Source organism: Zalophus californianus, chromosome 10 (assembly GCF_009762305.2).
Source record: "Zalophus californianus isolate mZalCal1 chromosome 10, mZalCal1.pri.v2, whole genome shotgun sequence".
NCBI classification, from domain to species: domain Eukaryota; kingdom Metazoa; phylum Chordata; class Mammalia; order Carnivora; family Otariidae; genus Zalophus; species Zalophus californianus.
The window spans coordinates 63,093,376-63,118,924 of NC_045604.1; the positions used below are offsets into that span (position 1 = coordinate 63,093,376).

Sequence of the window (25,549 nt, forward strand, 5' to 3'; positions counted from 1 at the left end):
AATCTGAAAGTTTTAAAATATCAACACTATAAGTAGGCATAGCTTACATCTATCCCTATAAAGCACAGACCCAATCCGATTCTCTTTGAAGACCACTGTTCTTCCAATATAGTTCCTTCTTCACAAAACTCCTATTAAGTTTCTGGCCAGGGTTTAATCCAGGTTAACGTGATGTCCTAGTAGAAATTAGGAATTACGGGCCCCACACTCCCCCACAGCGCGTGTGACGTGACAGCACGTGAGGGGACACCATCAATACTTCATGAGAAGTGACTGAGTGGCATTTAATGTGAAGAATGGAGGACAGACACTTCAAAGATGAGCAGGTTTCAATCAGGTCCTTCTGAAGCCTAGTTGAACAAAAATGTTACTATGAACAAGCAGTAAAATAGAAATAAGCCTATATTTTATATTTTTTATATACTCTATAAATGAATCCTATTTCTAAATACTAAATTGAGACGGTAAAAGAGACAAGCAGCTACCAAAACTGACTCAACATATTCAAGCGGTATTTGGGTCAGTACCAAGAGAAGAGGACACTCCACCACCAAGTCCCAGGGTTTATTGCTGTACAGAAAACAGAAACAAATGTGGTTAAAGAGCTGAATCTGAATTCCGAACAGTTGACACTTGAAATCACCATGTTTGAACAAGTGGGCCAGGAAACAGAAAAACTTTGGGTTCTTTTATGCTAGCCATAATACAAAATCATGAACACATCCTATAGCTCGCCCTAAAATGAAGAAAAATATGGAAGTTTTCAGAACATAGTTCATGTCTGAACTCTCATTCTTAAAGGGGACTCTTACTTTTTCCCCAATATTGCGTTTTTTTAATTTAAATTCAATTAGCCAACATATAGTACATCAGTAGTTTCAGATGTAGTGTTCAATAATTCATCAGTTGCATATAACATCCAGTGCTCATCACATCACATGCCCTCCTGAATGCCCATCACCCAGTTACCCATCCCCCACCCACCTCCCCTCCAGCAACTCTCAGTTTGTTTCCTAGAGTCAAGAGTCTCTCACGGTTTGTCTCCCTCTCTGATGACTTCCCATTCAGTTTTCCCTCCCTTCCCCTACGATCCTCTGTGCTGTTTCTTATTTTCCACGTATGAGTGAAACCATATGATAATTGTCTTTCTCTGACCTACTTCGCTCAGCATTAATACCCTCCAGTTCCATCCACTCTTATTCTTAAAGGGAATGGTGGCTAATAAACAGATTAGCCAATACTTCTTTAGAAGAATATTTTCCTTTTAATTATGTAAAGGTCCCCAATTCAAGCTGGGCCACATTAAAATTTTAAAACCCAAAGCAGAAGCTTCAAATAACAATTCTGAAAAGCTATTACTCAAATAACTAGCTAGAATTTCTGGAACTACTTAACACACAAGAAAAAAGCATGTGTTCTTATATAAAATGCCAGGTAGCTAACTTTTATTATATCACAGTCCATAATACTTTCCAGCAAAGTATTTGTTGTTACACTGGTACTTGAGTTAGTTATACTAAACTCACCTGAGCAAATTAAACTACAAGCTAAATTTCAAGTGTTCTGCTTATTTTTAGACACTCTGAACCACAGGCGACCAAGTTTATTTGAAGCTGTAATTACTCTGTAAACTGGAGGCCAATTAGAGGGACAGTAACACGCCAGATCAAAAAAATATATGCCAAAAAGAATTTTTATATCACCTGTTCAGAATTTATTAAAAATATTAGATTTTACTTCAACCTCTAGAACCCGTGAAATGCTAATTTCTTTCTTTTAAAAATAAGTTCTACTAATATCCAACGTGAAAAACAAAGGCATAAGAGACTCTTTATAGTTAAATCACATAATGAAATAATGCTGTCACTTATAATGATGATACTGAGATTGTATTTTTGAGCCCCCCGATATAATACCATTGTGGATTTCTTTAAAGGGGCCAGAAAGCATTTCTTCCTTTTGTTTAAAGTTTTTACTATCTGGGAGCACAAAAGCATAGGGTGTCATTAAGACTCAACACATGCGTCCTGAAGAGATTCATTCAGTCCAGAGAGAGCGAGGAGTGTGGCAGGTGCGCCGGTAAAGAGCGGGTCCCATGGAGGATATCTGCTCTGTGATCACTATGTGCCAGGCCCCACAGGCACTGATGGGCCCTCAGTGTCCCCCATTTCATCCAGAGGACAAGCCTACGAGGTGTTCTTGTCCTCTGTCCCATAAATGAATGAACTGAGACTAGCCAAATAACTTGCCCCAAAACATACAGTTTGCAAGAAACTATATAGGGATCTACCCTCAGGTCTACCTAAATCCAAATTCCATGCTCTTCTGGAGGGAATAAACTGCTAGGAAAGTGTCTTAAAGGCTCAGCAGCCAACTGTCCAAGGGATGGGACAGTCCGCTCCATCTTCTACACCTCCCCATACCCTCCCTACAAAGAAATCCAGGACATTTTTCACCTGAGAGGGCCCCAATGTGTTTACCCCTGGCTCTGAACACAGCCTAAGGATGGACAGGTATGAGGATTATCCCCTAGCAGGATCCAGACCCGGGTACTTCCTGCTTCTCCAAGTAGGCATGTAGAGGGAAGGTGACCGAGAATGAAGAGCAGAAGGGACAGAAGTAGGTAGTAAGAAGGCAACAAAACCTCTGGGTGCTCTTGCTGCTGGGTCTCACACCCTGCAATACCAACAAAGCTAGTAAGATTTTTCAATTATTGATGATGGAAAAGTAATTGCCAAACTTGCACTGATCCAGCTCCATGTTTCTAGCGGTTTCTGTCTGAAATATCTCCCTATTAACCTGGAGTCAACATAGCCTTCTCCACCTAAGGAGACAGGACAGAAATCCAAGACGTTCTTACATTATATTTCATAACACAACAAATTCTATAAATGAGGGGAGTAAGATTGGCTTACTAACACTATACTGTACTCTAGAAGATGTTTTTCACTTTATGATACACATTTCAATTCTAACATTTTAATTACCATAAACTTCATTACTCTGGTTTTAACATGGGATACTATTTGTGGACTGAAATCATGACATGTTAAAGTGAACCTCTCCTGATACATTTTTCTTTAATGAATATGATCACCACAGATACCACCATTTACCGGAAGTAGACTTTCAGAGCCAACATGTTTCCCATCAGCATTTCTCCATCTTGTCTTGTCCACCAAATCCTGCCTCTAATTAAACAAACAAAGGAAACACCTCCAGAGTCCTCTGGAATAACTGCTTTCTGCCCACACTCTGCACACTTGATTTCAAGTAAAAATATACTATGGTCACTGTGGGACAATAATTAAGATACGAAACGACATAAGCATTTACTAACAAGAGTTACAAGAGGCACGCAACATCTAGGGAACTCAAAACATATGACCAGGCAAGCTGCTTTTTGGTTTTGTTTTCTGCAGTATAATAGCCACGGATTCTTTTTTCTTTTTTTTAATTGTGGTAAACAACAACAACAAACCACAAAGCATAAAATTTATTTTAACCCTTTTCAAATGTACAATTCTATGGCATTACGTACATTCACAATGTTCTGCAGCCAAGCTGGTTTTTGAACTCTTTGCTTTATTTATTCTCACTGTATAAATCATCTATGCTTACTGTAGAAAAAGTCATAAACAAGGAGAGCTAAAACTGAAAGAAAATTAACCATCATCCTACCACACAGGCAGAAACATTGTTAATGTTTTAATGTACATTCTTTCTGATCTTTCCTAAGCTTTTTTTTTAAATAACAATGAGACCAGGGGTGCCTGGGTGGCTCCGTCAGTTAAGCATCTGACTCTTGGTTTCGGCTCAGGTCATGATTTCGAGGTCCTAGGATCTAGCCCTGCATCCGGCTCTGTGCTCAGTGGGGAGTCTGTTTGAGACTTTCTCTCCCTCTGTACCTCCCACTCATGCTCTTTCTCTTTCCAAAATAAATAAATAAATCTGAAAAAAAAAGAGAGAGAGAGACCATAACATATGGGACATATTAGGTAAGTGCTCTGCTCATTTCATATGTTGTGAATTCTTCATTTCAGTAAATGAAGGTCTACATCATCCTATTGAACAGTGGCACAGAGCCCTACTATATTCAGATATCACAGTAGGTAGTTTATTATAATAACCTATGAAACAAATAGAAGTGGATTATCAGATGTAAGCAGGATGACATCTAACCATTTTAACATAGTTTGCTATTGGGTACTGTGTTAAAATCTGAAAAATAATCATAAGCACCAGTTTTGTTTTAACTAAACAAGAAAAACTAATTTAGACTTGCAATATGATGAAAGTGGGATTTAATAGCAGAATTTTAAAAGAATTTGACAAGAATGTATATTCCAACTTCTCTAAGGACAAAGTCCATGCTCTTTGATTACCTAGTCCTGTGCCAAACACAACCAGTCTCAAATGAATAAACATAACGAGAGAATATAGGACAAATTTAGTCATGTAACTAGTGAGATGACACTTCATTGAAGCAATCAGCAGAGCTTTCCAGAAGAGGGGCCTTTCCACAGGTCACACAGCCTTGTCTCCTTATGAAGTGAATGTAACCGAAGTGGGGGTGTTGGTAGAGGACATAGAACTCTTCCAGACCAGTAGAGGCTTAAGGGACATGCCCATCAAATACACCGTGTGGTCCTTAATGTATTCTGCTTTAAACAAGCCAGCTGCTGACGATATTTTAGGTGACAACCGGGGAAACCTGAATACGAATTTTTTTGTTAGATAATATTAAAGATTTCTAAGTTTTATTAGGTGGATAGTGGTACTATAATTATGTGGGGGAAATTCCTTATTGTTTACAGAGATCTGTACTCAAGGATTCAGGGATAAATGTCATCATATCTTAATTTACATTAAATATCTTAATGAAATGGTAATGTAAGTCTGGTAAAATGATAACTTTTAAGTACAGGTAATGGACATAGGAGAGTCCAAGCACCTATTCTATTGATCTGTATGTCTGACATTTCCCATCACAAAAAGTCAAAAATAGAAACCCCCTCCCGGATAATATTAGATTCTTTCCTCAAAGTATGTACCAAAATAAACTACCAAAGGCTTAAATGGCTGACAGTGGAAAAGGAAATTATTTTTTAAAATATAAAATATACAGGAGAATGCTGAAAATGAAACCACTTCTAGTTAATTAAACTTATTTAATGCAACTGAAACTTCAGAATATCTCACTGGGCATTTCAAAGTTTATAGGAATCACTGCTGGAATAATCAGCTTCTTTAGTATCGGACTCTCACTTACAACCTAAATGCCTTGCACCTCTCTCTGTATCAATGGGACAATCTCTAGTCACACCCCCTCATCAGCACTTACCAGCACACACCAAGGTGAGGGAACCATAAACATACACACAGACCAAGAGGCATGCTTTCCCTCCCCTAACTGCCCCTGCTAATCAAAACCACACACTACAGTCGTGGCCTTTGTCTGTCACCTCTCCCTAACCATCATCAAGGCTGTGGTTAGGGTCTCTCCTAAAATCCCCTCATCAGATATCTTCTCCTTGTTCTTGTTTTCATTTCTTTGCTGCACCTGATGTTCTTGGCCCCCTTCCTTCAGGTCTCCCCCGCCCCCGTGGCCCCAGGACACCGACCTGCCCAGCTTTGTGTCCATCTCTCTGACCACTTCCGAGTATTCTTTCTTAGGATCTCTTCTCCCAACTGAGCTGCTCCCTTAGGCTCAGGGCTTTGTGTTAAACGTTTCTTTTCTGATAATTTTGTCCTTAATAAATTCAGACACTCATTAAGTAAATATTTATTGTGTGCCCGCAGCATGCCAGGCAAACAAGCTAGGCCCTGGGTGTAGAGGGGTGAACAAAATGAAGTCCCGATTTTTCACACTTGGATTTTATGGAGAAGAGGAGTGGTCAAGTAATAACCAAGCAAAACAACTAATTTATAACAGAGCAGGTGCTTGTAAGGATTACAAAGAGAAACGAAGCAGGGCAACAAGCTGAAATGACAGGGAGGTGGTACTACTTTAGAAGAAGTGTTAGAAAGGGCTTCCTTTAGTAAATGGAGGCACCAGGCAGCCATCTGTGGGAAGAGTGATCCAGCTGGAAGGAACAAGAAGTGCAAAGACCCATGGCTGGAAGGAACAGGAAGTGCAAAGACCCACGGCTGGAAGGAGCCCACAGATGTGTCTGAGAAACAGCAAGGAGTCCAGGGTGGCTGGAAGAAAAGGTAAGTTTAGGACACGGTAGGAAATGAGGTTGGGAAGATCTTTAATGACCTGGTAAGGGCTGTGGATGTAATGCTGGGGAGGCTCTCATGGGGCTTTGCCTCAAACGTCGCCCAGTGTCTGATGATTCTCAAACCTGAACCGTCCATGTGGCAAAGCTGACATCTCACTCCTGAGGCCCTACTATTACCTGATTCTCAACATACCTAAACGGGTTTCATTTTTTGTTTCTGTCTTTTATCCTTCAAACTGAAAATTATCACATCGACAGTGTTTCTACTCAATTTATTTCTGTATCATTTTCCTAATCACCCAAGAAACACATCGTCAGTCATCCTTGACTCTCTTCCAACCCATAGCTAAGCCAGCAACATTCATCTGAACAATTCTTTCATAAACGTCTCTTTCCACTGGTGACAGCCAACCAGGCACTAATTACCAAAATCTGGATCCCTGAAATGGCCTCCCAGACTGTCTCCCTTTGCCCACCCTCCTCCCTGTCCAGTGTGTCCCACCTATTACTGGCCTGATTAGTCGTACTCAAGCTCTTATTCCACAGGTCATTCTCCTTCTCAAAAATCTACTAATCTACTAGTCTCTGCAAGAGAAAGCTCAACCCCATTAGTCTGACTTTTTAAAGCTACTCATAAGCCGGAATCTTTTTAAAACTTTATTCCTTGCCATAAAAACAATGAGTAGCCCACCAAAAAAACTACTAGAGTTGATAAATGAATTCAATAAAGTCACAGAATATAAAATATGCGGAAATCTGTTGCATTTCTGCACACCAATAATGAAGTAGCAGGGGCACCTGCATCTGGGTGGTGCAGTCGGTTAAGTGTCAATTCTTGGTTTTGTCTCAGGGTCTCAGGTCATCATCTCAGGGTCATGAGATTGAGCCCCATGTTGGGCTCCACGCTGTGGAGTCTGCTTCAGATTCTCTCTCCCTCTCCCTCTGCCCCTCCCGCTCATGCTCTCTCTCTCTCAAATAAATAAATAAATCTTTTTTAAAAAATGAAGTAGCAGAGAGAGAAATCACCAAAAAAATCCCCTTTACAACTGCACCAAAAGAGTGAAATATCTAGGAATAAACTTAACTAACCAAGAGGTGAAAGATCTGTACTCCAAAAACTACAAAAGCACTGAAGAAAGAAATTGGAGACATAAATAAATGAAAAAAGATTCCCTGATCGTGGATTGGAAAAACAAATATTGTTAAAATGTCCATACTACCCAAAGCAATCTACAGATTTAACACAATCCCTATCAAAATATCAATAGCAGTTTTCACAGAACTAGAACAAATAATCCTAAAATTTATATGGACCCACAAAAGACCCCAAGTAGCCAAAGCAATCTTGAGAAAGAACAAAGCTGTAGTCATCCAAACAGTATAGTATCAGCAAAAAAACAGACACATAAATCAATGGAACGGAGGCCCCAGAAATAAACCCACACTTATTTTGTCATTTTATCCATAACAAAGGATGCTAGAATAACCAGTGGGGGAAAAGACAGTCTCTTCAACAATGGTGGTGGGAAAACCGGACAGCTACATGCAAAAGGATGAAACTGGACCACTTTCTTACACCATACACAAAAATAAAATGGATTAAAGACCTAAATGTGAGACTTGAAACCATAAAAATCCTAGAAAAGAGCACAGGCAGGAATTTCCCTGACATCAGCAGTAGAAACATTTTTCTAGATAGGTCTCCTGAGGCAAGGGAAACAAAAGCCAAATTAACCTATTGGGACTACACCAAAATTAAAAGCTTCTGCACAGCAAAGTAAATCATCCACAAAACAAAAAGGCAACCTACTGAATGGGAGAAAATATTTCAACACAAACAAACAAACAATCTGATTTAAAAAATGGGCAGAAGAGGTGAATAAACATTTTTCCAAAGAAGACATCCAGATGGCCAACAGAGACGTAAGAAGATGCTCAACATCACTCATCATCAGGGGAATGCAAACCAAAACCACAATGCGATATCACCTCACACCTGTCAGAATGACTAGAATCAAAAAGACAAGAAATAACAAATGTTGCTGAGATTGTGAAGAAAAGTGAACCTTTATACACTACTGGTGGGAAGAGAAACTGGTACAGCCATTATGGACAACTGTATGATGTTTCCTAAAAAAATTAAAAACTGAACTACCATATGAACCAGCAATCCCATTCCTGGTTATATAGCCAAAAAATTTAAATCTGTTCGTTACAGCATGATTTACAGCAGCCAACTTATGGAAACAACCCAACTTCCCTATGATGGATGAATGGATAATGAAAATGTGATATATTAAAAAAAAATCCGCAATTTCATGGATGAACATGGATGACATCCGAGGGCATTACACTAAGTGAAATAAACCAGAGGGAGAGAGAGACAAATCCTGTATGGCATCACGTGTGGAGTCTAAAAACAACAGTGAGTACTTTCTCCTGATTCTTTCTCTTTCTTTCTTTTCTTTCTTTCTCTCTTCTTTCTTTCTTTCTCTTTCTTTCTTTCTCTCTCTCTCTCTCTCTTTCTTTCCTTTCTTTCTATCTATCTATCTATCTATCTATCTGTCTATCTATCTTCACTGTCCCTTAAACATTCCCTGATTCTTCTTTTCATTTCAGGGTACAACACAGTGATTCAACAACTCTGTACGTTACGCTGGGCTCCCCAAAGGTGCAGCTTCCATCCGTCACCGCACAAGGCTATTACAATACCACTGACTATATGCCCTACGCTGTACCCTGTAGTCTGTGACTTAATCATTCTGCAGCTAGAAGCCTGTACCTCCCACTCCCCTTCTCCCATTTTGTCCATTCCCCCCACCCGTCCCCTCTGGCAACCATCAGTTTGTGCTCTGTATTTACAGGTTTGCTTCTGCTTTTGTTTGATTTTTAAAAATCTCCCTGAGTATTCTTAACTTCAGGATTTAATTCATACTGCTTCCCTCACCTGAAACACTGCTCTTCCCTTCTACCTAGATTCTGGTCCCTGAAACTCTCTAATGATCCCAGTCCTTACTCTCTACTCCTGAAGACCTAGTGCACTTAACATCTATACTCCATATGCTGGTACCCGATCACACACTGTTATGTACAGACTGCTTCATGTGCATCTCCTTAACTATACTGTAAGCTTCAGGGGATAAGGTACTTCTAATTGTTCTGTTTTATTCATCACAGCCAGAATTCAAACAAACAAAGCTTCAGAAAACATTTCTGATGCAATGGAGTTTATCACAACTAATCCTTTTTCTCTTGTAAAAGAATCTCAATATTTTCAAGTTCACATGCCTTTAGAAACACAATTTACTTTATGATCCCTCCCCAGACCCAATCTTACTTATTTTTTCAAAATCTAATTGTACAGTTTACTTTACCTGTATGTATAAACAAATCCTGATAACTTCATTTGAAAAAAAGTATTTAAAGCCTACTCAATCCCTTGATTGTAGAGCTATAGAGCTCTAACACTTAAGAGACAGCTTTCTTTCCCTAGTAGAAAGGATTACATTTAGATTACAGAATAGTTAAAAAGGATTTTTCCCTTGGAGAAAAATTAAAAGGTAGGCCTATCTATTCAGAGTAAAGCACAGAACTGTCCAAAAAACAACTCAGTGAATTTCGGAAGATTATAAACCAACAATCCTATTAATTTCATTAAAAACACATACAGAGATAACCAAAGAGTCATTATTACATCTGACCTATCTGGAAAACCCTCTAACTTCTTGTAACTTTAAGGAGAAGACCGATATCCCTCCATTTGCATTCGGGAATTCTGACTCCAAATAAGTTATCCTGACTTTAAAAAGTTTCAATCACTACCATAAAAATCTTGGCCTCTGTAGCACAAAAACACTTCATTTCAAACTCGGGCATAAGTGGTGGGTGCATCGCACTGCAAATGAAGAGCATACTTTGGAATAATCAGTTCATTCATCTCCAGCAGAATTAAGAAAAAAAAATCTCATCTTCAGTCTCCTCCCACTTTAGGTCAGTAGGGAAACTTTGCTTTCCACTACACATTTCTCCAAAATTTATTATTTTTAAAGGATTAAGTACTAAGTCATTATTTTGGCCTATTATCAGCTGCTTCACCACAACATTAAGATTTTACATGCATTATTTTCTCACTTAATATTCCCAATAACGTTTCAGAGTATTTTTGTCATTTCCATTCCACAAATAAGAAAATGGAGTCTGTCTGGTTTTTAAGTCGCTTGTTCAAAACCATCAAGTCATGAAGACTGTAAAACGGAGTCTCTAATCTACATTGTCTAGCCCTAAATCCTTGGCTCTTTGGAGTATGTCACACAGTTTTAGGACGGTTAGCTACTTACAAAACAGGAAGTGAGGTTTTATTTCTTTATAACAAGCTTTGGACACTACACTTGTTTTCTGCAACTGAATTGACAGAAACAGGTGACATACAGAGAGTACCGAAATCATTTACCCTCAAAGAAAACTGACCAAACTTCTTGGTTAGTGTTTGTGCCCTCAAAATACCTGCCATCGATTGTGAGAAAATTACATGGAAAAGCACCAATCAACTCTGACCACACCATCTATGACAGGGGAAGTTCTAGGTGATAGATCAACTGTCAAGGAGCAACATTGTTTCAGAACTTCTTTATAGAAATTACATCTGAAAGATGTCTCTCTGTCAGTATTAAATTATTGGTACCAGGCTGAGAGCACATTTGGAATATTTATTGGCCAAAACCGAATAGGAATTAACATGTAACACGTGCCTAGAGTCTGATATCGGAATTTGTCCGGGCTTGTCAATATTAAGCCAACCCTGCAGATTTCTTAAAATAATCTATAAGAAGCAAGAGCCATTGCTGGAAAAACAATAAAAATGTAAGTTCCTACAGGCACAGAAACTACAAAGAATCTGTGAATTCCGTCAATAATACCATTTAACAAAATGCCCAATGTCCGCAGGACGATGGTGAAGCCCAAAGGACACGAGGCGCATGAAATAACGCTATAAAGAGAGTACTGCATGTTAATTTTCAATTACTTTATAAGAATATCCTATAGAGACAGAAACTTTAAACTTCATCAGTGAGCTTTTGGAAGCAATAACTGTTGCTGGTTGGATGATTCAATTATCATAAACTATTCTGGCATGTTTCAAAAGCATTGCCATTTTAAAACATAAAAAATGTCTAAAAATGCAACCATAGTAATAGATTCTGAGAGCATGGGTTGGGGGGTGAGGGAGAAAGACAATGACAAATTGGTCCAAAAGGACACTGAGACTTCATAGTTGGAAGACTATTGTGCTGACAATTAGTAACAGGAAGCAGAGCACAAAACAAGTGAATGAAAAAAGCTGAACCAGCAATGAAAGACCTTATTATAGGGCAGAAACATTATTGTAATAAAGGGGCAATGTCCTCTCCTCCATGAAACTCTCACACAGCCACCCTAGCCTCTTTTCTCTCTCCCTGCATTTCATTTTTCCATTAGCATCTGCTCGATTGTGTATTATTTCCAACCCAAAAGAACGCCTCCATAGCGGTCCTAAATTCCAAGGCTTCCAGGTCCTTCCCTGCACCCTGGCCCTGGGCCTCAGTGAACGCTGTTCAAATAAATAAATAAATGTGTTTAAAAAATTAACATAAAGATGGGGCAGAAAAAAACAGAAAGGCAGTGATTTAGCATGTAACTGCCGAGAGATCAAAAAACACATGTCCTTCAAGTCCAATTTGTTGTAAAGGCAATGATCATATGAGTCATACTAAATGTCCAGATGATTCTGCCTCTAAAAATTAGTGTTTCTCCTATGACCTCTCTGGCATGATGAGAGCAAGGCTGAAATGTTCACACTAGTGAATCCTCTTCCTGGAGCTTCAGTTTCCTTAAGGAGAAGGAGCCAAAAGCTCTGAAACACAGTCACAAGATCTGATCCCCCGATACTGAGACAGAAAACTTGTCTAGAGGCATGGAAAGCCCACACCTTCCGAACTGCTGGAAACCCTCATACCTCACGACCCCAAGGTGGCCCGAGATGCCTTAGGTGAGCAGTGAGGTGGAAAAAATCACTGGCCTCGAAACCTCAAAGCCATGGGGTTTCCAGCTCTACCCGCTTCATAGGTGCATGACCAGTGGCAAACCCCAAGGGCTGAATTTCCCTGGCCATCAAGAAGACACATTATGGAGCCTGAAAACCTGTTAGCAGGATTAACAGCACGTAGGTAAAGGGCAAAGCACACAGGTGCTCAACAAGTGGTAATTACTATTACTGTGACTTCTCAGTAGACTGAATGTCTCAAGGAGTCTCTGTGTGTTGCTGAGAGGCAAATCACTGAATGTTACAAGAAAAGACTGAGAGATCCTTCATCGCACTAACCTCACACCACGCAAGACGTAACTCTGTGGAGTCCTGGGGGTGGTTGTGGGACCTACCAATGTTACATAATAAACTCCGATCAAATGATCAGCCACCTAGCTATCACCTGCATGCCTGTCCCCTTGCTACAGCATAAATAAGAATTGCTGTGACTTAAAATACACCTCTGGAGAACACTGAGAGCCTGCTATTAACTGAGTGTGTATAATACTAGGCATAGCACAGAGTTTCGGGGGGGGTGGGCGCTGACTAGACATTACCTGAAGAGAGCTGTCGTCTCTGAGCCCCACGTATGATTCAATGCACTCCGGCCAGGTGTCGGACAGACCAGGGTCCAAATCATAGCTCTGCTCTGTATTTGCTCTGAGGCTCTGGGAAAGTTTCTTAATCTCTCTAGGTCTTGGTTTCATCATCTCGTTTGTTTGGGGTTTTGTTGTTGTTGTTGTTGTTGTTTTTTAGGTGATTTTATTTCATGTCGTGCTTGTCACGAAAAAATGTGATCACATAAAAAAAGCACCTTGTACAGAGCAGGCTCTTAAAAAATGTCAATTCTCTTCCCTTGCTTCCTTAATTCCCTCTTAATTTCCTATGTATTAATTATAAAATGACCTAAAGCACCAAATATGATGGGCATATAATCAGTTTTTACTCTACAATTTAAAAAACTAATTACACATGAATAGCTCCTTTCTAGAAACTAAAAAAAAGTTAAAAATAAATATTAAATACATACATCAGTTAGGTATCCACATTCAACTTAACCAAAAATGGTCTATAAACGTAAGCAGGTCGTAATGAGTAAAGTCAGAACAGGAGTCAAAACGGTGTGCACGAAGAATTATTTTTACCCTTCAGAGATGGAAGGGTGTCATGGAGGAAAACGCTGGGATTAGTAATAAAACAGTGCAGGGGTCCTTAGCCTCACAGGCTGGCTCATGCTGTGAGGTGGCACACGCTCAGTAAATTTTTACCTGAAAGACTGAGCTAGATGGACCCGTTAATAATTAACTCCATGTAAAAGAGCACCCAAGTGTGTGGATAAACCCACACAGCTGCTTCTCACACGCAGGCTGCAGGCGGAGAGGCTCCCCCGGCGCCCATCAGCCCCCCCCCTCCACGCCACCATACCTTACCTCTCCTTTATAAAGAAGTCAGGGTTTTGTGTTTTTTTAATAAACAGATGAAGAGATAATGTACCCTTCCCAAGCGAAAAGCTATCATTTAAAACCTTTCTAGCTGAAGAAAAAACACTGCCTTCAGGATGGGATTTTAAAATGGAGTATTTCTTTGCATCAGTAAAATTCTCTGATACTCTAGTGGGAAAGACGATGAACAGCAATGTTACTTCAAGAGCGGCACACACAAGGCCAGGTAAGCTAATGGGGGGCCTAGTGCCTGACTCTGACCCTGAGAAAACACTGTCTGGCACGATCACAGCATTCTGCTACAGGTTTCAAGTGCCGTATTTATTCCCATCATTTATCCTTCTTCCTCCTCTGATATTTTTCACTCTATACAGGGATAAAAAAATAACATACCATCTGGAGCTTTCATTCATATCTGAGGATTTCATACTCATTTAAATCAACAATAAGAGATTCAGCCGAAGTTTCTCAGAAATAACATTTCAAATTAATGCTATTCCTGTTACCTGGAATGTACTTCATCTTTTGAAATCTTACTATTTCTCTAAACAATCTCAATTTCCAAGAAGGTCTCCTCGATGATCCTCTCTCTCTCAAGCTCTTCTCAGTACGTTAATTGTAAAACTTACTTCAGGACTGAATCCAGACCTGAGTGTTATGAAATGAACACAGGCTTCGAGGTTGGCACTCTGTGAGACAGGGGCTAAAATCCTGGCCCTGCCATTTATCAGATAAGCAACTTCAACCAAGTCACAGAACCTCCTTCAGTCTCAAAAGTAGAGAACGTGATACTCACCTCAGAGCACTGTGAGGAGTAAATGGGAGAACATGTGTGAAAGGGCCTGGCACATAGCAGCGTTCAAAGGAAGCTTGGTTTCCTTCCTTATTTTGTTCTTTTTTCCCTCAGTGCCTGGTACAATGTTGAGAACACAACAGACCCTTGATAAAAACTTTCTAAATACCCATTAGAACTTAGGTTTCCTAAAAACAGGTTTAAATATTCATTGTGATAACTCCCATGTTTCCAAGTTGTTTTCCTTTAAATCATATGCACACAAGGTAGGAAATTTCAAAAAACAGAATTCAGTGTGTGAGGCTGTTAGTTGGGGCGTCTAGAAAACAGAGTTCAGGAAGGGGTCCGAGGCAAAGTGTTTAAGAATAATCCAGTGAAAATAACTACATGTAGGGTGTTCTTTTATGTAAGTATCTTTGGAGAAATGGTAGTTAATTGTTGAACTTACGACAAGTTGAGAGAGAGTGGGAGGGAGGGAGGGGAAGAGAAAGGAGAGGGGGGAGGGCAAAGGGGAGGGGGGAAGGGGAGGGGGAGGGGAAGAGAAAGGGGAGGAGGAGGAGGGCGAAGGGGAGGGGGGAGGGCGAAGGGGAGGGGGAGGGCGAAGGGGAGGGGGGAGGGCGAAGGGGAGGGGTAGGGCAAAGGGGGGGGAAGAGAAAGGGGAGGAGAAGGAGGGCGAAGGGGGGGAGGGCGAAGGGGAGGGGGGAGGGGAAGAGAAAGGGGAGGAGGAGGAGGGTGAAGGGGAGGGGGGAGGGTGAAGGGGAGGGGGCAGGGCAAAGGGGAGGGGGAGGGGAAGAGAAAGGGGAGGAGGAGGAGGGCAAAGGGGAGGGGGGAGGGCGAAGCGGGGGAGGGAGGAAGGCTGGCTCTGTCAGGGCCCCTGTTTTCTCCTCACATCATTTAATGTAAGCTACTGAAGCTGATCAGTCCTTGCCTCCTTCCCCTAAGAACAAGCCCCACTGCATTCTCCATCTTACAAAAAAGTCATCATCTAACGGAGGACCCAAATTAATTTAAAAATTTCCCCCAATGGCTGGTAACCAAGGGATCCTCTTAGGACAGCCAGAAAGATATTGGAGGATTTTATTACTTTTACTAAAAAGCAAAAACAACTTCTGACTAAAATAAGGGGTAACAATAGTCACAGGGACCAACCCCTTGTGGAAGCTTCGACTTCCCAAGGCTTGAAGGTTTGAAGAATTTGGTCTGCACCCAGCGCCTCGGAGGCCAGAGCAACAGAGCTGCCCCCACAGCTTCAGTGATCCTTCCTTCCTTGGCCAGAGGTGGCCACGGGCATGGCTTGGGGGTCTAGCTCATGTGGTTTAGTCACAAGAGCTAGCCCTTACAGATCAAAGTCCTTGGTATTACGTGAAATTGGGATTTTGCCCCTAGCCAAGCAATAGTGACTGTCCTCAACTGCAAGAAAGTGCTGCAAACAGTTTCTACCTCAAGCTTGTAATGATCTTTGAAGAAGACCCAACCAAGTAGCTGCCTTCCCAGTCCAATGTAATTTAGCTGGAGAGAGAAGAATGGCTGCCCTTTAACTCCACGGAGCAAAATCACTGAGCATCTCCCACCCTACATGAATAGTGTTATTTGCATAGCATTTCACAATTTACAAAGTGGGTTTACATACAGCATCTCACTTATTTTTTTAATTTATTTTTTTTTACGGCATCTCATTTAATCCTCACCATAATCCCGAGAAGTAGGCATTATTAATCTCCATGTTTAAAGATGACAAAAATGAAGATCAGAGAAGTTATGTGATTTGCCCAGGGTCACACACTAGTAAAGAAGCAGAATCAAGACTCAAAGTCAGGTCTTTTGCCTCCAAGTCGGATGACCTTCTGGCATATAGATCTCGTAACAAATGCTGTAGGAAATGTTTTAAATGCGTATACACAGTCATTGAGCTCTAGGAATTTATCGCTAAGCCCCACGCCCCCCCACCCCTGCCACCAATTTATACTCCGACAAATGAGGCTTCGAAGGTAAAGACCCAACTACAGATTAGCTTCATATCAGTCAGGAAAGGGGGTGAGAGAGAGCTCAGGGAAGCTGCTAGGGAAGCTATGGGCTCTAACAGATATCTGACCAGGTCACAGACAATATGCTAATGAAGGAAGTACTACAACAGTGATATTAGCTAATAGGAACCTCACATGGAACATGCATACATGTATGTTTATAAAGGACATGGAATGGGTGAAATCTTTCAGAGATGTAGAGGGTTGCTCTCACACCTAGGAGCTGGATTTAAAACTCTGGACTCCACAGCCTGGTCCATGAAAGCAGGATTCTACTTTTTCTTTTTGCACACTTGCTGTATAATACAGAAATAAGGAGGCAAGAAGAGAAATTTTGTGGAAATTTTTTGTCTTGTGGTATTACGGTGTGATCTGAATGAAAGGAAGAAAATATGTGACTAATTATGGCATTATTACTCTTTGTAATGGTCTAAAAATGATCTCCCTTTAAAGTGATTTTTAAAAAGGTTTTCTCCATTCCCCATTCTAAACTTGGTTTATGGGTTAACATTTGCAAATAAATGAATACAGTACCACCCATAAAAATGACAGATAGGAGGAAAATCTGACTGCAGTTATACTAATTCACTGTATGATCAATTTTTAAGTAAGGCATCCGTCCCATACAGTGAGATGCTGCTATTACCAGATATAACTTTGTTTGCCTAAAAATCTGATCACACTTAGGAGAGGAAAAAAGCACCAAATCTTCGAACAGTCAAGTACATAAAATTGTCTAAAAATCACTGAAAACAAAACCGAGGTTAAGAACTTCATATGTAACTCAACCAAACAGAACGTAGCAATATATGTCAAAAAGAAAACATATGGAACATTACAGAATAAGAGAAGAAAAAAAGAATACTGAAAACATATAGAGTATAAACATAGTTATGATTTGGGCAAGTGCTTAATTGTTGGTACATAATACATCAAAAAATAGGGGCGCCTGGGTGGCTCAGTCAGTTAAGACTCCGACTCTTGATTCAGGCTCAGGTCATGATGTCAGGGTCATGGGATTGAGCCCCGAGTCGGACCCTGTGCCCAGTGAGAAGTCTGCTTTTAAGCAGACTTCTCTCTCCCCCTTTCCCTCTGCTCACGCATGCTCTCTCTCTCTCTGAATAAAATCTTAAAACACACACACACATTAAAAAATAACAATTCATCTTCCTTTTGTGAAAAAGGGAGAAATTTGGGATTTTCCTGAGTAAGGAGAGGATACTTGCAAAAGAACTTTTCTTGGGAAGATGAATCTATCCTAAGATTGTTTCCAAATGCTTCAGAGAGGAGAATATGTGAAGGCAAGAGATCAATTAGGAGACTATCAAAATAGTCCAGGCAGGAACTGATGAAGAACTGAACTAGGATGATAGCAGCGAAACCGCACAGTAAGGGAAACAAGACAATACCTTGCTGACCGACAGACTCACGGAGGGAAAAGCACGGTCTGCCTGCGGATGCACCCCTCTATTATGACCAGGTAGGTTCCTTTTTTTATCAAATACTAATTGGGACACCCAATGCTTAAAAGCCTCCAATGGTTTCCAACTGGTGTCCATTAAAAACACCAGACTGGTATTCAAGACCTTCTAGGAGCTGATTACAATGTATCTAATCTTGTTTTTTCTCCAACACAAATTCTCTATCTACTTAGGATATGGCCTCTTCTATTCACAAAATAAGCTACTCATTAATTCTGGACTTCATACCCTTGCTTATGTTGTTAACCTCACTGTGAATGTCCCCCTTCTTCCAAAAACTTAAATATCACCCATCATTCAGAGCTCCTGTTAAAATTCTCCCCTAGTCACCCTAGCTTACTTTTACCTATTCTCTCAACTTACACAGCCATTTATTTCTATAAAATTCATTCTGGCAACCGATCTCATCTCTCCTCCCATTGCCGTGTGTTCTTTGTGTATGTCTCCCAGAGTCAATGACAAAGTCCTACATTCGAAAACTGTATCTTATACTCCTTTTAGTGTTTAGTATGGTTCCAGTGGTCGATAAACCCTTTAAAAGTAAGCTATTCTGATCTCTTGTAATCCTTCTATCTTTACATAGTATAGAGTTAGTCTAGATTTATAGGGTTGTCATTCTAGGTTGTATTATATGTGATGTAAGACTATGAACCAAGCCACAAGCAATTTCTCTATCCCCATGAGCAGCCACAGTGGAGACATTAGTAGAAACCAAGTCATTTTTCTACATATTTAAAGTGTCTGTGTCTAATATTTATTCAGAGGTAAAAATGGTTTTTTGGTAGGTTTAAGCCCCCAAATTTCCTTACTTTCTTACAAAGAGAAGAAAAATAGGTTAGTGCATAAACATTTCACTTCATTTTTAAAATTGGCCTAAGAAATGTAGACTGACCTATTTTTTGAAAAAAGGACTGCAGAAAGGCTTCAGAGAGGAAAGAGATATCGTCAGAGTTGGCCAAAATTTGCAACATGGAATAAGGAAGAATCTAGGAAGCGATGCTAGGGACCCAGGCTGGACCTCTCCCTTCCTCCCACTGAGAGTAAAAGGAAGTAGATCAAAAGTAGGATGAGCCCCAAGACATATGGACAGATGTTCAAATTCTTCGCTGAGGAACTGTTTTACTTTGGAGTTGGGCTGGTCACTGTCAGAATGTTGGAGACCGTGACTCTTGAGAAGACCAGCTATTGCGCTTAAAGCACGTGTGAGCGCAGCTTTGCATCAGTGCTGGTGTATATGGACCCTGTGTTACTTTTCAGTCATGAGGTAATGTTTGCCATGCAAAGATCATCTCAGTCTATAATGAGCAACTGACCAAATCATAATTCTGATCAGAGACGCACTTTGCTTGAAAACAATTACTATTTTACTTACATGGCCACAGTACTATCTTTAGAAGGTACCTTCACATACAGTTCATATTTGATCCACCCAAAGGATGAAGATCAAAGATTTTTATCTACATTTCAGGGGGCCTGGAGAGTTTACATTCTGCATGCCAAAGGCTATCTAGCAATTTAAAGTATTGGAACTCTGACCTCAAATCAGATCTTTAATCTAGGGAAAACGGCACCGAATGGATACGGGGGAGGGAAATAAAATGTAAATGACAAGAGAGAAATTTGAATTCTAACCTTGATTCTTGGCTAACACTACCTAGTATAGCAACCTTAAACAGATCACTGAATTTCTAAAGGCCTCCTTTTTCTCATCAAAAACAGGAAAAATCTGGACTAGATGTTTTCAGACATTCATTCAAAAATGGTTATTAAGCCCTAATATGAAGGCACTAGGAGATATAAGGTAAAGAACACTAGGCTCTTTACCCTAAAATAACTTGCAGATTGGTAGATGAAACATAACACATGAACAAATAACCCAAAAACAATGTGATAACAACAAAAGAGAACAGCTTTGTGAGGGGCAGGGAGGACTGATTTAGCAAGGACTGAGACTGGGAATTTAAATCTGAATTCTTAAAGGATGCAAAAAAAACCATCCAGACAAATAGAGGACAGAAGGTCGGTCCAGTCAGAGAGAACAGCATAAACAAAGTCTCAGAGCAGAAGAGCCGTGGAGTTTGCCGAAGTGTGACCGGCCGGCAGAAGACACAGGAGGCAGGAGTTGAAAGCAGAGGTCAGACTGAGGAGGTCCCCACAGGACACACTGAGGAGGTTGGGCTTCTTCCAGAAGGCAGTGAGAAACCAGGGCAAATGGCACAGTCAGAACTTAACTGTACAAGGGCCACTGTGTCAGTCACGAGAAGTAAGGGTGGACGGGGCAGAACCTAGAGGCAGGGCGTCTAGTTAAGAATCTCTAGTAGAGATGGTGAGTGCTTGCTCTAGGGTGATTACAGGCAAGAATGGACAGAAGTTCAGAAAATAAGAACTCAGTAGACACTCAGTAAAAACAAACTCAGTAGAAACAAATGCACTGGGAATGGGGTGACGATGTAGAGGAGGGGGCAAGGCATGGAATGAATGGGTCCAGGCTTCTGCTCAAGACAGAACTGACTGTACCCAATACAGGGGGGAGGACCGACAAGATTATCCTGAATTCCACTTAGGACAGGTTGGGGCCCAGAAATACCCGGGGAGAGATGTCCAGGAGCCGGCTGAGTACCGCAGGAGAGAGGCCTGCCCTGAAGATACGTCTTATGGGAATAAGCTGCCCATGGGTGGGAACTGAAGCTTTCCAAGTGAATGTGACACACACACACCCCTCCTCCCCCAGGGAGAGAGTACAGAATGAGAGGCGTCCTTGGCCAGAACCCACTGAGATACCACAATCCACATAACAGGCAAAGGAAGAACAGCAGGAGAGAGAGACATCCCAGAACAGTCATGCCAAGAGAGAAGCGGGGACCAACAGTATGAAATGCAGCCTGAGGTGTCGACCCAGGAAAAGAACAACTGAAAAATGTCTGCTCGTCTGAGCAGGTAAGTGGTCCCTGGAGAACTTCCGGAGATTGGTTTCAATCAAGTGACTGAGAGAGAAAGCGAGACGGCAGTGGATTAAGAGAAACAAGGAACATACACCATCTTTGGGGGAACTTTAGATCAGAAAGGAAGAAAGGTGAAAGTTAGTGAAGACTGGAAAGAGGGATTCCAAGTCCCTACCGGTTCTCCTACTTCCCCTTTTCACATGGATAAAAAGCCTATTTTGGTCAAATTCCAGTAAAACCCCCATTAAATTTGAAGTCACATTTTTAATTACCAGGAAAAACAGGGGACTCATGTAGCTCTCAGTGGAATATACATATGTAACGTTTCCCAACATACCTTAGAAATATGTGGTAAAATCATCTCTTTTTTCGCTTACTCAAGGGGGCCAGGGCCAGAGGGGAACTGTTGGCCAAGTAACCCTTCCTTGCTCCAACTCTTCCTTTTCTTAATGTCTCATAAAAACATTCTTTGTCCCCCTCAGCCTGGAATATCCTTCTCCCCTACTTTACTTAACTCCTATTCACTCTGCAAGGGTCTGCTCAAACTGCCCCTCACAGAACCACAGCATGTAGGAGACAAAAGGGCCTTGAAGTTCGTTACATCCGAGTGTTCCCACAATGCTGAGAGCTTCAGAGAATGACCCATCCATGGTCATACTTCTGCCTTGTGGCAAAGCTGAACTTGGAACGACTTCTTCAACCAGCGTCCATTTCACCACGCCTCATCTCTGCACAGCAGCTTAAGATCGTGGTAAGTCAAGTTTTAAGAACCATCAGTCTTAAACAGTTTATTTGGTCTAAGACCCAGGTTAACACACTTCTGAAAATGAAGGAGCGGTCTACAACTTCACTTGTTTGTTTGAGTCAATTACCTACAACTACTTGATTATACGAGTGAAGATTACAGATGTCGACTAATATTTATATCGCGGATAGGCTGACTGTCAGTCACTAAATAGGATCTGTCCCCCAGAGTGTAGCCTTGATTCCAGCCTCTGCCAGTGGAAGTGTTGGAGCAGATGTGGGCAGACTGTGACATACAGTATGTCTTTAAAACTTGCTGGGGTGTGAAATTTCATAAGGTCAAAAAATGCTGCATTTTGATCAGCAGACACAGGAGTTCTGTACTTCTGTAAATTATTTCAGACAAACCAATACCATTTGCTAGTAAAACAGAGAAACTAAGAACTGTACTGGCTTTATGTAGGAGATAATGTGTGCTGCTAGTGTTTTAAAGGCCAATTTCTATCACTTTAAAGCAAATGCTCATCCAAAAGTCTCTAGAATGAAAATGTGCTCTTAAATCAACGCAAAATACAAGATACTATTTCAATTAACAACAGGGTTTTAAAAATCATTTTCTACTAAAAGAAAGCCATAAATATCTAATGAGCATTCTGGTGGGGGGAAAAATGGTTTCCTTAACTAATACATACATATTAACAGTGTTCTCACTTCTTAAAAAATGAAATCCCTACCTAACAATCCATTTATAGAAACAGAGAGGTGTCTGGGTTGGTTGGTTTGTTTTTTAAGTTAGTATTCTTGCCACTCAACTGATTTCAGAAACCCTTTGGTTTACTGCTTTATCTTATTCTTTAAAAAAATTAAAAGATAGTATCCATAAAAAAGGCTGGGGCTCTATCCAATTTTAAAACGACTTTTCTAACATTCAAGGACTTTTGTTATCTTGCATTTTTTTCTGCTCCTATTTGATATTATTCATTTTAATTTTTTTGCTTCAATCTTTACCTCCTATCTGTTTCAGATGTAGCTAACAGAAAACAACATATAACCAAAATCAAAATTAAGAATGGTGTCTGGCTAAAGATTTTATCTCAATGGTACAGACTTTAGCTCTTATTCAAGTTTATTTTAACCTAACATTACTTTTTCAAATGCTTTATTTCTGACTTAACACCAGACAACCCTTTCGTTGATTAATGAGTACTACAGCCAGCCTGAAGAGCCTGGTCATAACACAGCAAGGATAACTGTTGCCAGAATCACCAGCAGCAGCATCTTTCAGTTTATTCTTGGCTATGGTCAAGAAAATATATAATTCCTAAATAAATTTTCATTACAAACATTTTTCTTAGATACTTGTAAGGAAGAAAAATTTAACTTCAAACATGAAATCTCCCCAGAAAACAGTTTCTGAAATAAATCACTTGTTTCTCCTCCTATGATCAACGAAAAGAGCTAAGATCATGACAGTAAACTGATTAGAAATGTACCAGGTCCTGCAACAACCTTAACAACCAAGTTCACTTGGCAACCGAGTTCAAAGGTCCCTGTTTACATTTTATAAAGAAAAAACTTGAGGTACATATTTGAGAAATCGTATTTATCACAGTTAAGTTCTATATTCAACTAGACTGTATTATATAAGACCATATATCATCGATAATCCCTATGCTAAGAAATTGAAATTGTATCAAAGCTGAAAACTTCCCTGCACTTAAATACAAGCCTAAACTTTTTCATAGGCTTCTCCTATACTGTAAGATAGCTGACACATGAGGTCATACAAATAAATAAATACAAGGTGAATCAACAATTATAATGAACTTACTTGCCACTGAAAAGTTGTTGAGGGGATAAGGTAAATCCACATCTTGAGGTTTCTCTTTATATCCTATGAATGAGCCATCTGTCTTCAAAAGGAAATATCTTGGCCTCCAGTTTTTTATATATTCTCCTACATGAGGAAAGCATGCATGTTAATGCTGGGGAAAAAAATGAACAGCAGCTTTTATGTGAAAAATAAATTATGGTACAATATATGTCCCACAACACTGGCCTCTAAAAATTTAGTTAGGCAATTTTCTTTTAACTTAGCTTACAAAAGAAAATACATAAGCCTGCAATTAAGATTCAATAAAAACTCAAACATGTTTTGTTTTTAATGATTTCACACTTTGATAATTCATTTGCACCATTATTTCTTCAGAGAATCATTCATCTGAGTACCCATTTTGTTCAGTTTTTCATTTTATCAGATGGTTGTTAGAGCATATTTCAACCATTTTAAAAAGCCTTGGTAAATCATCCACACACAGTATCAAGGAATTTCGATGAAAAACACTTATCATAAGGAGGAACATGAAATAGATGTTTATCTTCCATGTACTACTGACTAATTGTGTCATTTTTTAAGAAGAAAGGGGGAAAAGTCTTTTCATTGTTAAATCTCGATCATAACTTGTTTAAACAACATTTTATTGTTCTGAATAGGGAAATTATCTTCTGTAAAATGCTGTAAATAAGTCAAGGAAATGAAAGAACATGGGTTAACAGAGCTTAAAAACCACACACACACTCACACAAACAGTAATAACTGTAAGAACACATGGTACTAGGCCAAGCACATAGTAGTCAATAAATGCATATGTATCAAATTTTGATACAAACTATCACCTAGCTATCAAAATACACATTTTTAGCAACCAGATCACAAGCTGCTTACCTAAGAAGCGACTTTACTGAATTTTAAGAAACAGAGGTGCTCCATAACACCATAAGAGATGGAAGGCTATCTGGTCTCAAAACTGTCAGTTCTCTACTGGATATTTCTAGTTCTTCGATCTCAAATGCTGAATCAGAGTCCTGCAAGAAACTGAACCCAGTTCCAAGTTCCCTACAAGTCAGCTTCTTCCCTGGACCCCAGTTGCCCAACTCAGGCTAACATGGGGCTGGTTCCCTCTCCTTCGGCTAGGCCAGTGCTGCCTTCACAAGTCTCTCATTTAGCCCAACCCAAAGGGGGCCCCTCACGCCTTGCCTTTCTGCTGTTGTGCTGTGCCGGCCCCCTGCCGTGCTGTCCCCCCTTCCATCCTCATGCATCTATCCCTCCAGATTAATCCTCTGTCTGTGTGTACCACTTTGATCTACATCGTTTTCTGCTCAAAAATATTCTGACTCTTTCTGTTTAGTACAACCCTCTTAGCATAAAACGTAAGCAACTCCATAGTCTCACCCCAACGTACATTTCAGATATGGGGTATGCCTCTGGATCAGCAATTCTCAAGCTCTTTACCTCACCCCTCTTTACACCCTTAACCTTCACTGACAACTCCAACAATCTATTTAGGTAGATTATGTCTATGTTTACTATATTAGGAACTGAAAAGAAAATTTAAATGCCTTTATTACTTCCTTTAAAAATAACAATAAACTCATTATGTGTAATATAACTAACATATTTTTATGAAAATCATTGTATTTTCTAAAACAAAATAAAATCAGCAAAAGAGAACTTCTTTCCATTAAAAAAAAAAAAATCTCTTTTGATGTTTGGCTTCACAGAAGATAGCCAGGTTCTCGTACCTGCTTCTGTATTCAAGCTACTGTGGTATGTTGTTTTGGTTTAAAATACAGGAAAGAGATCTGGCTCAACAGGTACGCAGCCAGAAAGGGCAGGAGCACTGGGGTAGTTACGGCTCTCTTTCTGAAAGGTTAACTGCAGTGTGGAGTCTGAAACCATGTCAAGAAAACTACTGTTACGTGAAAATCCATTGGCCTCTATTACACATTGAATGAATCTTTTACACACTGTGCATGATTTTGCAACATCAGACATGGA

At 40.1% G+C, this 25,549-nt stretch overlaps 1 protein-coding gene across 6 annotated transcripts in view; it reads right to left on the reverse strand.

Annotated features, from left to right (window-relative positions):
- Positions 1-25,549, reverse strand: part of AKT3 (AKT serine/threonine kinase 3) — a 316,918-nt gene that overhangs the window by 159,680 nt on the left and 131,689 nt on the right. For all 6 annotated transcript variants that reach the window (XM_027610409.2, XM_027610408.2, XM_027610413.2 and 3 more), the window contains exon 3: positions 23,543-23,668. In XM_027610409.2, coding sequence (XP_027466210.1) covers positions 23,543-23,668 — 126 coding nt within the window. The remainder of the gene's footprint in view (positions 1-23,542; positions 23,669-25,549) is intronic.